This window comes from Saccoglossus kowalevskii, chromosome 20, assembly GCF_978046115.1.
Source record: "Saccoglossus kowalevskii chromosome 20, keSacKowa6.1, whole genome shotgun sequence".
Taxonomy (NCBI): Eukaryota; Metazoa; Hemichordata; class Enteropneusta; family Harrimaniidae; genus Saccoglossus; species Saccoglossus kowalevskii.
The window spans coordinates 25,638,708-25,653,606 of record NC_140660.1 but is presented as its reverse complement, the minus strand read 5'-3'; the positions used below and the strand labels follow the sequence as shown (position 1 = coordinate 25,653,606).

Genomic DNA, 14,899 nt, shown 5'->3' with positions numbered 1-14,899 from the left:
TATTTTGCTTCGAAACGTTGCTGTACTATTTTTATTTTTGTGGAACTTTTATACAATTCATGTTATTTTTTTCTGTAAGGGACAATGAGATTAATACAGTACATGTAGTATTAATTGAAGAACACATTGGCATGTATTTTTCTTGCCAAATTTTGCTTAGATATGTTGCTGTAATATTATTTTTGTGGAACTTCTATACAATTCATGTTATTTTATTCTGTAAGAAACAATGAGATTAATACTGTAGTTGTACTATTATTTGAGGAACTTGAACATTAATTTTTAGCTGCGCTGTTGACTTGTTTGAGCAGAGCTTATCATATGAGTGATTGTCTATATTTGACTTTTTGAAAAAACAAGCCTTATTGCTTTGATATTTGGTGTATATGTGCCTTGGGCAGACCTCTCTTAGATTTGTTCATTTTGTGATATCTTTAATTCTCTAATTTTGATGAATATTTTTGTCATTTTTGGTAAAAAGTTCAATTGCTTTGATACTGTACATATAGACACCTCAGGTAAACCTTTCTCAGATTTGTGCAGATTGAAATGTGCATTGCTAACAGTGAAGGCGGCAGTATCTCAACTGAGAAGCTGCTTGTTTGTATGTATGTAATTATGACATTTTTTCTATTTTCCTTGCAAAATGCTTAGAACATTTTTATTTTGTTATATATTCTTATATTTGTTAGGTTTTCAATAGACAAGTTTGTAATATTTCTGCCAAGTTTTCAAGAATGTTATTATCATGTTTTATATGACGTCTGGTACTGATTACATCAAAAACATTGGAGACATAAAACTCATATACATAGGGAATATATGAATACAGTGGCATTTCACAATATACAAATTGTTTAAATCTCAATGATTGAAAATAAAGCAAGCATAGACATTTTTGGATAATTTAACTACACTCATTTGCCACAACGCCACAAAAGATTTATACATTTTTTTTCTTTACACATATATTGTTTTTTTTTATTCTAAATAGCTTACCTGTTAAATAAATTGATAGTTGGTTCTTAAAAGTTGTTGTTTTAAATTTGTACAGTATGAATTAAATTGGGTAAGGAAGTGATTTTTGATGGTATTAACATGGTCAATTATTTCTGTATTTTTATTGGAATATTGGAATATTGCACACTATTTATTGTAGACAATGTTTCTATTGATCATCAATTTTCATTCTCGTAATCAGACAGGGAGGTCAGTGTGATTAAAGCACGGTAGTCGTCGTGCTGGTCTCCTGCCACTAATCAACCAATGGCTGCTCGTAAATGCCTTGCAAGAACCAATGGAATTTAAAAAAAAAAATCTCAGGTGATCCCTGTTTGAGGGCGTAATCACCTGGATCAAAGGTGAGACCAATATGGGGTTTTTTTGTTTACTACTTAGCGACTGTGTACCTGTGGGTTTATTCTGTGTGTATTTGGATGTTCTAATCTTGGTGTTTTTCCAGTGATTTTTCTTGGTGCAATCTAAATACAGTAGGTGTGTCTTGTTTACCTGAGATTTGCAAGAGTTTGAGCTGGGCAACATGTTAGTTTTTTTCATATGGTTGATTACTGGCATGTTGATTTCCCATTTTTGAGCCATGTTTTCAACTTTCTTCATCATTTTCATATAGCAATCTCGTCATATGTTAACATTGTCGTCTATGGAAATTCAATTAGTGGTATGAGCCCTGAAGCGCATGTGCGACATTTGTGTTGATAAACATAGATTTTCCCATAATCCAACGTGCTCTTCAAATGGAAATCACAAGTCTGAGGTTTGATCTGGGCGCGACTTGCACTGATTACCACCAGTGACTCGATACCGTCCAATCACATGAAAATTACCTAATTAGTCCCCGTTCGGACGCAGTCCGAAAACGGGGACTTATGTTTTGCCCTGTGTGCGTCCGTGCGTCCGTCCGTGATCACCTGTATCTCGAACATGCATGGACCGATTAAGTTCAAACGTCACTCATACATCACACATTATATGGGACATATGCACATGCATTTTTTTCATGATCCGATTAACGATAGCCGAATAGCGGCCATTTTAAGGCCGAAAATGCATCAAAATCGCACATTTTCACCATTCCGGACCCGGATCTCAGTTATGCATGGACGGATTTTGTTCAAATTTGGTACATACATTAAACATAATAGGACCTTGATGCACGTAATTTTTTTTTGGATCGGGTTCGAAATGGCCGACTGGCGGCCATTTTGTTTTAAAGAATTCAGTTCTGGATCCGTATCTGAGACATGCTTGGATTGATCGAGTTCAAACTTCACACACACAAGGTACATCATGTCACAAATATGTATGTGCATTTGTTTCATGATCTCATTAACGATAGCCAAATGGGGGCCGCTTTAAGGCCGAAAATGCATTGAAATCGCACATTTTCACCATTCCGGACCCGTATCTCAGTTATGCATGGATGGATTTTGTTCAAATTTGGTACATACATTAAACATAATAGGACCTTGATGCACGTCTTTTTTTCGGGTCAAGTTCGAAATGGCCGACTGGCGGCCATTTTGTTTTCAAGAATTCAGTTCTGGATCCGTATCCAAGACATGTCTGGATTGATCAAGTTCAAACTTCACACACACATGGTACATCATGTCACAAATAGATATGTGCATTTGTTTCATGATCTGCTTAACAATAGCGGAATGATGGCCATTTTAAGGCCGAAAATGCATCAAAATCACGTATTTTCACAATTCCAGAACCGGATCTCAGTCATGCATGGATGGATTTTGTTCAGATTTAGCACAATGTGTTGTACATATGCAGGTGCATTTCGGTCATGATCTGCTTTGAATGTATATGTCACTCAAATATAAACGGAACGGGAACGTGTCATTGACAATGACTTGTTAATGCTTGGAAATATCTCACTTCATACTCGTTGATCTGCGCAATAGTCAAAGTCGCCAAAGTCACCGACGACTACCGCGCTTTAAGTGGCTCCGAATGAACTATGCCCTCAATGGCTTTATAATTAACTGATAATAATATTAGCACGTTGTTCTCGTGGACCAAGTGTGTGTATTTACCAGTCACAAATGGGTTCATGTACCGACAACATGATGTCAATTTATTGTTCACTCGAGATTGTTTTATTTTTTTAATAAGAAACAAAAAAACTCTTAAATGCCGTTGCCTCCAACTTTATGCCAACTCTTAATTTGGGGATGTATCTTGCTGTCCTTTTTTGTATTTCGTAGAGTATAATGATACTCATTTTAAAAGTTAAATTCTTCAAGGGTTAACAGTCACAAATCTGTGAAAACGATGTAAGCGGTTGTCGTGGCGCTGAGCATGTGAGACATTTGTGTTGATAAACATTGATTTTCCCACAATTCAATGCGCTATTCTGATGAGAATCACGAGTATGAAGTTTGAACTGGTCGTGACTTACACTAATTAACGCCGGTGACTCCTTCAATACCTTCTAATCACCTAAAAAATACCCAATTAGAGCTCGGTGGCGTCTCAGTCAAAGTCGCCATCTTTGTTTATATGAGACCCACGACGACTACCACCAAATCGGGTCTGTTTAAGTATAGTACATTATAACCCATTCGTTGACTGCCTGAGTTTTTCATATAATCCTGCATAGAATTATATTGTTGACTTCACAAATAACGAGTGTTAAATCTAGGTCGCGACAGGGCTGCATATCACAAGGAAAGAGAATAAAGACATGCACACGTGTCTGGGATCCAATAGGGGTAGGTTTATTCTAAATAACTAAACTAGGAGTTTGGCCAATAAAAATGCATTGCTTAATTAATCTGTTGCCATGGCAATCTAAGGGTTGCTGAAATATGGATAAACACTGGCAAACTAAGACTACTACTAAAACACAACAAATGAAAACAAACTTAAAACCCCTTGATGAAAAAAATAAATAACAGCAGAAAAAGACACAAATGACAAAACTCAAAGCGACTGTTAAGCAGTAAATTGAAATACAAAAAGGAAAAACATAACAAAACTCAAAGCGTCTAAATAAGGCGAGCAAACAACAAAGGAAAAAAAGGCAAAGAGCTACCCGCCATTTCTAATGGGTTTGGGGTGGGACAGAATTGTTGGCACTGCATAAAATTCAGCTGCATGCTTTGCTCGCTGTACAATGAAAGGGATTACCAATGTGATAGCAAACATAAGCTATGTTTACTTATTCTCAGCACTGATTGGTTAAAATTGGGCACACCCACTTACTGCAAATGAGCAACTCCCCCAGATCAAAACCTGGTTAAAAATTGTATTTTAGTATGACGTGATGTTTTGTCTTAGTGTGTCATTCAAACCGTCCCATTCGTAGTAAGTCAATCATTATACTAATTCAGTCATATCTGTCATACGTCAGCATGGTAGGTAAATATCTGGTTTGAAACACAGAAATTCTGGCAAAGATGTATTTATTTGGTTCATATTTGCACGAACTTCGAACAAGTCTACAAATTGCTGACGTCATTGAACAGAATATTAGATACACAAGAAACTCACAAGAGGCTACAACTGTAAAAAGTGTATGTAAATTTAGGTAGCTATGAGCAAACTCGTTTTGTGTTTTCACATTTATGACTTGCACGTTTTGCATTAGAGCGGCATTCCCATGTTTTAGAATATGTGGAAAACAACTCGTTTAAACGTGTAAGGATAATGGAATTTTAAAACAGTTCATGTGAAATTTTATCTAAAAAAATCCTGAAATTGAATTCAGAGACGCAACACTTGCAAAAAGTTTAATTTAGTGTTAGACACCACGACTTTCAGTGCTCTAATATTTTCATATGTATTGCCATAACAACTGATTCATCATTTCTCACGGTGATCAAACTAATGTAATACTATGTGGGAATACATCTTTATCATGTTTAATACACATAATTTGGACAGAAATACCAGTTTAACACACATTCACCTGAAAAGTTAAAAAAAATGTACGTGACCAGTCACAATGACATTTGACATTAATAATTAGTTTATGTACAATAATGAAGTTATATTTCCATGGTAACGCGAAACAGCATTGTGCTATGTGTTACATTATTGAACATGTTATTGTCAAAACAGTTCTATAAAACAAGACATGTTGAGGGTTTCAAGTGCTAGTGATATTTTGTGTGATTACGTCAAAAACGCAAGTACGGCTTAATTATATTTCTTCATTAATAACTCGACTTATAAGTGAAATATAAATACGTAGTGACTGTAACGTACAAGGTATTAAATAAACATAATTGTGCCGTACTTGAGTAGTTAAGGTCGTATTATAGGGACGACCATGAGGGCGCTGTTCATACTCGGATGCGATGACGTCATACGGGGAGGGATGACGTCACAACGGGAGGCCGTGCATAGCTTAGCATAAATAATGACGTCACAATGGGAATTCGTGCATAAATTAGCATAAATGAGCGTCCATGGCCGTAAAGGGGATAATTTGAATGAGGATGACGTCACAATGGGATATTTTAATACATTTGCATAAATTACCATCAATTTTTTGTAATTATTTTGTTTAATTATTTTTAATTATTTTTAATTATTTTTAATTGTTTTTTTAATTGGACAGGCGTGGACGAAAGATTTTTCATGAGGATGACGTCACAATGGGATATTGTGAATACATTTGCATACATAAAATTGATGTGAATACGAGGTCGTGTCGAGGTCATCGTGAATACATTTGCATAAATTACCATCATTTTTTTTAATTATTTTTTAATTATTTTTAATTATTTTTAATTATTTTTTAATTGGACAGGCGTGGACGAAAGATTTTTCAGAATGTTTCGTAGAGGGCGCTCACACACACGCACACACACGCTAATAAATACACATCATTTTGAAAACTAACAGAGTTTATTACACAAAGAAGGGAAATCTACTAATGAGTAAATAATCAAAAAGAATGGATTAAAAACTGAGTAATTGAAATTGAGTATATAGAAAGTATACATTTTTTTTTTGTTTTTTTTTTTTTTTTTTTTTTTTTTTGTTTAATAAATAATCAAAAAGAATGGATTAAAAACTGAGTAATATAAGAATAAAAAATGACATTTTGAGTATATAGAAAGTATACAATTTGTTTTTGTTTTGTTTTGTTTCTTTTTAAGTAAATAAACAAAAAGAATGGATTAAAAACAGTAATATAAGAAATATTCGATTATAATAAAAACAAGAGAAAAACGAAAAACATCGAAAAGTCAATACACACTTTTTTCTAATCAGAATCGCTCATCTGTGATAAAAAGAAAAAAAATAATATGAAATCGATATATATACATGTGAAATTTCAAAAGCATAAGTCATCTAGTAAAACTGCGTGGGAAAAAATATTTGTCATAAATAGGGAGGTTGAGTCCGGGCACGTTTTCGATATATCTGTTCACATAAAGGTCATTCAAATGTCTATCACGCGTAAAAGAGTCGGCTACGGAGTTCACAGGTTTCCCCTCGTCATCTGCGCAACAAATAGGGTTAGGGATCAGTAGAAAACTCACCGAGTGTCTTTCACTGTACTACGGAGAATGATTGACATTCTTATTATTCTATATATGTTGTTGTATAATGTCAAGGAGTTGGGAATCCATTTCACGAGTTGATAGCGTAATTTCACAGGAATCTAAACACAGTTCAGGGTTAGATTTATACCTTTGAAACAGAATACGTGTATAACGCTTGGAAAATTTTCCAACCAAATCTGGGTAAATGCGTTGAAATGCGTCATAACACATGGAAATTTTAACAATATCAATCTCAGATAAAGCTTGGTCAATAAAAAACCAGATTTCATCGATCCGGCTATTTTTATCGACGAATCCATAGGATAGACACCAATGTTGACGTTGTGACGGGTGCTCTATTTCACATCCGAGACAATTAGTTTGGATGATGCAACGTACGTGTCTACAAATGAATTCAGCGATGAGTTTTTTGGAAACAAGTTTATCCAGTGGTTTCCTCAGACTGCTGGCTGTGAAAAACAAAACAAAAAACAAACTGTAAATGACTATTTCTCTGATTTACCATTTCAGGCATATTCAGTGGGTTTTAAATTCACGGTTTTATCGTTTTAATACATAAAATGTTCTATGCATTAGAAGTCGGGAAATGAGCAACGAATATTTGGATTTTTAAATGAAAACTAACATACCTGATAGCCCGGTTGATTTGAGGGATAATATCATTCAATATTCTGAACTGGTTCGCCCGTAAGGATACACCACGTTTTGTTGGGTGACCATTATAGTGCTCGCGAATGTGAACATAAGTTTGTCCGCGAAAAGTATTCACTGTGACAAACAATTGCTTGACTGGGCAAAGCAAATATGTAAAAATGTCGGTCTCACCTCTCGATGGAGCTGGCGACTGACGCATTGTGCCACTTATAGCTAGTGCATTTGTGACTTTGCGTCGTTTAATACGGCGAGTTGAATTTTCAGAAACATCGGGCTGTGTTGTAACTGGAGTGGACATTCCAGGAGTGGACATTCCAGGAGTCGCGTCCTGTAGGAGACTGCCTGAGAATTCATTGAGGTAGGTGCTGAGCTGGTTCGAAGCCATGTTGCGAGTACGCTCGTCAGTGATAAAATGATTCGCAATACTATCGCCGCGTGTTAAAAAAATTCCCCTTTCTGTTACCCCGAATGTTTACATCATGTCAGCATTTTTCCCAACCAAGTCAAATATATTTATAGATTCATCACACACTCACACACATGTTTATGGTAAAATAAACAGGTTTCTTCCGTTCAAAAACAATTCATGAATCCAGGGGGGAAATCAAAGTCGAGTTCGCTATAGTGTTGAGCGATGAGTGTCAGACCTATGTCGTCATAATCCATTTTTATCACACAAACCACGGTTACTAGTTTGTAACTGTGCACAAACTGACCACACAGACACAAAGATGTTTATAGTAAAATAAACAAATTCACATCTGTTCCTGAATCCAGGGGGTGGGGGTTTATGAATGTCTGTTATCTAGGGCATTTCAGGGTGTCAGATCTGATATCAAAACACAAATCGTTGGAGTGTATTATCCCAGTGACTTCATAGCTTAGCCAGTATTTCCAATCGAGCCACACTCATTACACGGAATGAAATGGCGTCCACAGATAATATAAGGTAGGGAATTCATTGTTTACTTTTTGTTTCATGTTGTAAACACTACCTAATAATTCGGGATATGTGAGTTTTTGTTTTTGAAAAAACTGTCAGTTGAAACCAGGGGAAAGCTTCTACCATGAGTCTTTACGTCTTTAAAGAATACTTATCTTTTTATGCTATGAGAGACATTGTTATAAATTGGCACAGAAAATAGAAAGTCTGAGTAGGTAGAAAATGTATAATTAATGAAGACTTGTTTACTAAAAACGAAAACTACAATATTTTCAAATGATGTCATACCGCGGTCATTCGCAAAGAATGCCTCGACACAGCGAATCAAGACTTGCTTGGACTCATTCATCGAGCATACCCCTCAGCTTTAAAACAATGATTATGTGCGGTATTTTCCCAATTAGTTAGGGTGTCTTTTCACTAGACTTGACCTTTTATTTTGTCATGAAGGTCAACATAATGTATAGCGTTACCCGCCAACATGTTTGAACATAGCAACGTTATTTTCCAACCTTAGCTCGTTCAAAATCTTTTGTTTTTTAATCGGAGCATGAATGCACGCCCTCTATATCTGAGTAAGTTTTTTTTTTGAACTGACCACAAAGTTGTAGCTGATTCAAAACTCTTGTCATTTTCAGACAAACAGAAGAAAGCGACAATTCAGATGAAGGGTGATTTATTTATTTATTTATTTATTTATTTATTTATTTATTTATTTATTTATTTATTTATTTATTTATTTCAAATTTTACCTGAGGAAAAAATAAAACAGGATAAAACATGTTTTTTAACTTTTTGAATTTACAGGGAAAGCAATTCACAGCTTAAAACTTTGTCAGACCTAGAACATGAATATGGTTTTATAAGCAGGTGTGTATTCGATATTATACAAATAACTCGTTCGATATGCGTGTGAAGATTTAGTAAACAATATGAATAATAACAATAATATAACTCTTATTTTTTCAGTGAAGACGACGCATCTGAGAAATCACCTACGAAAGATAGTGTTTCGTAAGTTCTTTATTTATTTATTTATTTATTTATTTATTTATTTATTTATTTATTTATTTATTTATTTATATATTTATTTATTTATTTATTTATTTATTTATTTATTTATTTATTTATTTATTTATTTATTTATTTATTTATTTATTTATTTATTTATTTATTTATTTATTTATTTATTTATTTATTTATTTATTTATTTATTTATTTATTTATTTATTTATTTATTTATTTATTTATTTATTTATTTATTTATTTATTTATTTATTTATTTATTTATTTATTTATTTATTTATTTATTTATTTATTTATTTATTTATTTATTTATTTATTTATTTATTTATTTATTTATTTATTTATTTATTTATTTATTTATTTATTTATTTATTTATTTATTTATTTATTTATACATAGTTCATGGTCTCCAGCCAGCAGTATAGATACTCCAGATTTCAATCAGAAGTTGAAATGTCTTATTAAATCTGGTTCCTGCTCACATGTAACGTAAGTATACAAAAAACAAAAACAAAAAAACAAAAAACATGTGAGGTAAGTTGAAATTTGTTTTTTCGTCTTTAATCTTTGTTGTTGTTGTTGTTTTTATAGTTCTACAAGTACTGGATTTGCAACACCCAAGTCCGCTAAGAAAAATTTGTACTCTATATATGGAGAAACGAACACGTCTTCCCACCCTCCGAGTCCAATAGGGCCTGTTAACCATCCATCTACCTCGGGATATCAACGTGGGGGTCGTAAAGACCATGTAAGATATGTTTATTTATTTATTTATTTGTTTATTTATATATTTGTTTGTTTGTTTGTTTGTTTGTTTATTTGATTATTTATTCATATATTTGTGTATTTATTTATTTAATTTGAAATTTTATTACAGTGATACTGACACAGATGATAGTGACGAGAATATCACCGACAAGATTAATTTCAATCTTGTCAGTAAGAGAAAACGTTTTGTCAAAAAGTTTAAGGTGAGTGGAACGGACTGGGTCGTAAAAGTTTCGCATCCAAATGCCAATACGTTTGATGAAGTGCATAGCGTATTACACGCTACTTTTCATCAACTGCTCGAGCTGGTCACCTCTGACCTTGACGGACGTGACCAAATTCGCATTTCCATAAACGTACCCAACTTGAACAACGAAATTTGGTTACCATTTATACCGGTTGAGGACATGAATGTTGACAAGGTGATGTCAAAAGTGGAGAGGATTCTACAATCTTACCAAGATATATCCCTTGAGGAAAACATCACCATCAGGACAGTATCTGTTGAAATGCCTCTTGGTGCCGGCAAAACACGCGGGAGGAAGCGACAGTTTGATACAAAGATCGCAGACAGGTTGAGAAATTCCAAATCTGTCATTGAAATTGTTTCCGATGACCAGATGTGTTGCGCCAGAGCGATCGTGGTCGCCATGGCACACGCCACAAAAGAGGAAAATCCACCATCGGTGTGGGATTCTATAAAGAGGAAAAAAACGGCAAACTACTCTATGCAAACCGTCCGAGCTAGAGAACTTTTACGGAAGACCAGAGTCGAACAGGGACCATGTGGCATCGAGGAGATTAAAAAATTCCAGAGCGTGTTACCCGATTTCAGAATACACGTATTGTCGCACGATCATTTTGACTCCATCATCTTTGTGGGCGATGCCGCAGAAGATTCCAAAGACATATATCTGTTTCTGAAAGATAAACACTACAACGTCATCACAAAAATGACTGGTTTTCTGGGAAAGGACTACTATTGCACTAGGTGTGACAAGTCTTATTCCAACCGTTACGATCACGTGTGTCCGACGGGATGTTTGAGTTGTGGAAATCAACTGGACTGCGTGGTTACACGATGGCAAAAATGCGGAAATTGTCACAGATTTTTCAAGAACGAAGAATGTTTCGAAAGGCATCAAAAGTCAGTTAATGGGAAAAAAACTCTTTGCCAGTCAGTTCAACGTTGCGAAAAATGTCACAAACTCCTCAAATATCGTGAAGGGTCTCACAAATGTAACGAAGTTTACTGCAAAACCTGCAAGTCTTTTCAGACGTACGACCACCTGTGTTACATTCAACCACTCACCGATAGAAAAAAGAACCAAGAATCTGACGATTCGATGGAAGAATTGGAGGAGGATAACTCTGACAGCCATGGTAACTACGTCTTTTACGATTTTGAATGCACGACCGACGAACATTGCACTCATATTCCAGATCTGTGCGTAGCGCGAATTCCACCGAATACGGAGAAAGTGTTCAATGGTTCACGTACCTTGGAAGATTTCTGCGAGTGGGCATTAGAAAAAGAGCATAATGGGATGATTTTCATCGCGCATAATTCAAAGGGGTATGATGGAATTATGATTCTGAAATACTGTCACGATCACAAGATACTACCCGAAGTCATCATGAATGGTTCGAATGTCATGCAACTATACATCCGTCGTGCAGATATCAAATTCATTGATAGCTTGAATTTCCTGCCCATGGCTCTATCTAAACTTCCTAAGACCTTCGGCATAGACGAGTTACACAAGGGTTTTTTTCCTCACCTGTTTCCGAGATCCACTGGAGACAATTACAGAGGACCGATACCCGGGGCTCGTTATTTTGACCCAGATGGTATGAAGGAGGTGGCTAGAAAGACATTCTACACATGGTACAATGGAGAAGTAGAAAAGAATTCCGTTTATGATTTACGTAAAGAACTGCTCGGAGCGACGTGCGCATACTCGAGGAGTGTTGTTTGGCATTTAGATCGATGATGATGGATCTCACCAAAGTTGACCCCTTCAGCCGTTGCATCACGATCGCTTCCGTGTGCAACGTCATATTTCGAAAGCATTTCCTGACTCCTGACACAATCGGGGTTGTGCCTGAGAAAGGGTACCTCAGCGCCCAGAATCAATCTGCAGATGCTATAAGATGGATGGAATACGAGGCACACGTCAATAACACGCATATTCAACATGTTCGTAATTCCAGAAGGGAGATGAAAATTGGACCTTATTACGTAGACGGATATGATGCTTCTACCGAAACCTTGTATGAGTACTACGGTTGTTACTTCCACGGTTGTCCAAAGTGTTTTCCCAGAAGGAATGAGACGAATCGCAAGAATGAACTCAGTATGACATCCCTCTACGAAAGACTACTGGCGAGGGAAGAGTGGTTGAAATCGAAAGGATACTCGCTAGTCACCATGTGGGAATGCGATTTCAAAAACCTGATGAAGAACAATCACAAAGTCGAGAGGTTTGTCGGAAGCTTAGATATCTCAAATCCTATCAGAGGTAGGGAGGCTTTTCTCGGGGGTCGTACCAACGCCCTGAGTCTGTATTACGAGGTCAAGGAAGGCGAAAAGATAGAATATGTTGATTTTTGCAGCCTCTACCCGTACATCAATAAGACTTCGCGATATCCAGTTGGCCACCCGACAGTCGTAACTAAAGACTTTATCGCCAAACCCACAGACTATTTCGGTATTATCAAGTGCGACGTTTTACCTCCGAGGAGATTGTATATACCAGTTCTACCTTTCAGGGTGAACAACAAACTGATGTTCCCACTCTGTTCCAAATGCGCGGAAACCATGAATCAAGACGAATGTCACCATGGTGTCAATGAACGTCAGCTGACGGGTGTTTGGTGCACTCCAGAATTGGAAAAGGCTGAAGAAGTAGGGTATCGCATCACCAAGGTATACGAAGTTTGGCATTATGATGAGTCGGCAACATACAACCCTGAAACTGGAGAAGGAGGGCTGTTCACCGATTACATCAACATGTTTCTGAAAATTAAACAAGAGTCTTCCGGTTTTCCAGAGTGGTGTCGCACCGAGGAAGACCGAACCATGTACATCCAAAGGTACCGCGAAAGAGAAGGTATCGTCTTGGACAGAAGCAAGATAACCACCAATCCAGGTCTCAGAGCTCTCGCCAAGCTAAATCTCAACTCGTTCTGGGGAAAGCTGGGACAGAGATCAAACTTTGGACAGAGCACGTATGTAGAAACGCCTGCCAAACTGTTGGAAATGTTGATGGATAATACAAAGGACGTCACAGATCTTTCTTTTGTCTCTGACGAAATGGTTCTTGTCCAGCACTGCGATAAAGAAGACAACATTACCGAAGCACCCAATACGAACGTTGTACTGGCTGCCATGACGACAAGCTATGCCCGACTTAAACTCTACAGTGTTCTGGAGAAATTAGGTAGTAGAGTCTTGTACTTTGACACAGATTCCATCATTTACATCCAACGAGCTGGAGAATGGGATCCACCGACAGGTGATTATCTCGGAGATTTGACGAGAGAAATAACTCCGACGGATAATTACATCACACATTTCGTATCGGGAGGACCGAAGAATTACGCGTACCGACTACACAAACCGGACAAAAGTGGGAACCAAACGGTGTGTAAAGTGAGAGGGTTCACCCTCAATTACAGAAATCAACTGGAAATTAATTTTGACTCCATGAATCGACTTGTTCGGAGAACAAGCGGTCCTCTACACGTCAAAGACCCTCGAAAAATAACGCGCAAGGGAGATAGAATATTCAATAGAGAAGAAGTTAAAACATACAGTTTAGTGTATGACAAACGGGTGATACAAGATGATTACTGTACCCTCCCATACGGCTTCTAAAAACAAAAAATATATAAATAGAAGCTAGATCGTCGGTTACCCATCATTCATCCATTTGAACCTTGAACAATCACATTGGCATGGGCTCTACCAAATCGGACTTGGTTCTATCACTCGTCTATTCTGGCTTATGTACACTACCTTATTTTGTTTTAAACTGGATGTTGAAAAAGTACATTGAAGAACGTAAAAGGAGACGCGATAACCAGCGAGGTCCTATGATATCGTCATGGATGCAAGATTGAAACACCCATTTACCTCTCTCGTGTGCGGTCCCACGCAGTCTGGGAAGACGTTTTTAGTCAAACTGATATTAGAACAATGTGACAGCGTCATATCTCCACCACCAGATGTTATCTATTGGTGCTACGGCGAGTTTCAGCCAGCCTATTTGGAAATGATGAAGACAGTGCCTCAAATTCGCTTTATCGAAGGGATACCTCCAGATATTGGTAGAATAATCGACCCGGCTAAAAGAAACTTGTTGGTGATAGATGATCTGATGACAGAAACGGGTAACGATAAACAAATCGCCCAGTTCTTCACGAAGGGATCTCACCATCGAAATTTATCCGTGATACTGATTTTGCAAAATCTCTTTCATCAGGGCAGACAATCGAGAACCATCAGTCTCAACACGCACTACATTTTCCTGTTTAAAAATCCAAGGGACGCATCATAAGTCAACGTTCTGGCAAAGCAAATGTACCCCGGAAACATTAAGTTTCTTCAGGAGGCATTCACCGATGCCATCCAAGAACCTCACGGTTACCTCCTCGTGGATCTGATGCCAGACACCCCTGAGGAAATACGCATTCGAACGAACATACTTTCATCTCAAGTACCGATAGTGTATGTGAGAAAGGTATAAAAAAAAGACAGTCTTTCATCGTCAGTCATTTCACCATGTCATCCCGCATGCGAAAGAACGCTGATTTTCTCTCTGTATTGCACAAGGCCAACTCGAAACAACAAAAGGGGATAATTGATGGAGCCTCTAGTGACTTGATACAGTGTCTGTGTGAATGCTCGCTCAATGTGTTGAAAGGGAACGTCCAGCTATCACCTAGTCAGAAA

At 36.8% G+C, this 14,899-nt stretch overlaps 1 protein-coding gene across 1 annotated transcript; it reads left to right on the top strand.

Annotated features, from left to right (window-relative positions):
• Positions 1 to 11,935: 11,935 nt before the first annotated feature.
• Positions 11,936 to 13,822, top strand: LOC146730173 (uncharacterized). The gene has a single exon (XM_085494466.1). It carries the CDS (start codon positions 11,936 to 11,938, stop codon positions 13,820 to 13,822), a length of 1,887 nt encoding a protein of 628 aa, XP_085350592.1.
• The last annotated feature ends 1,077 nt before the right edge of the window (positions 13,823 to 14,899 follow it).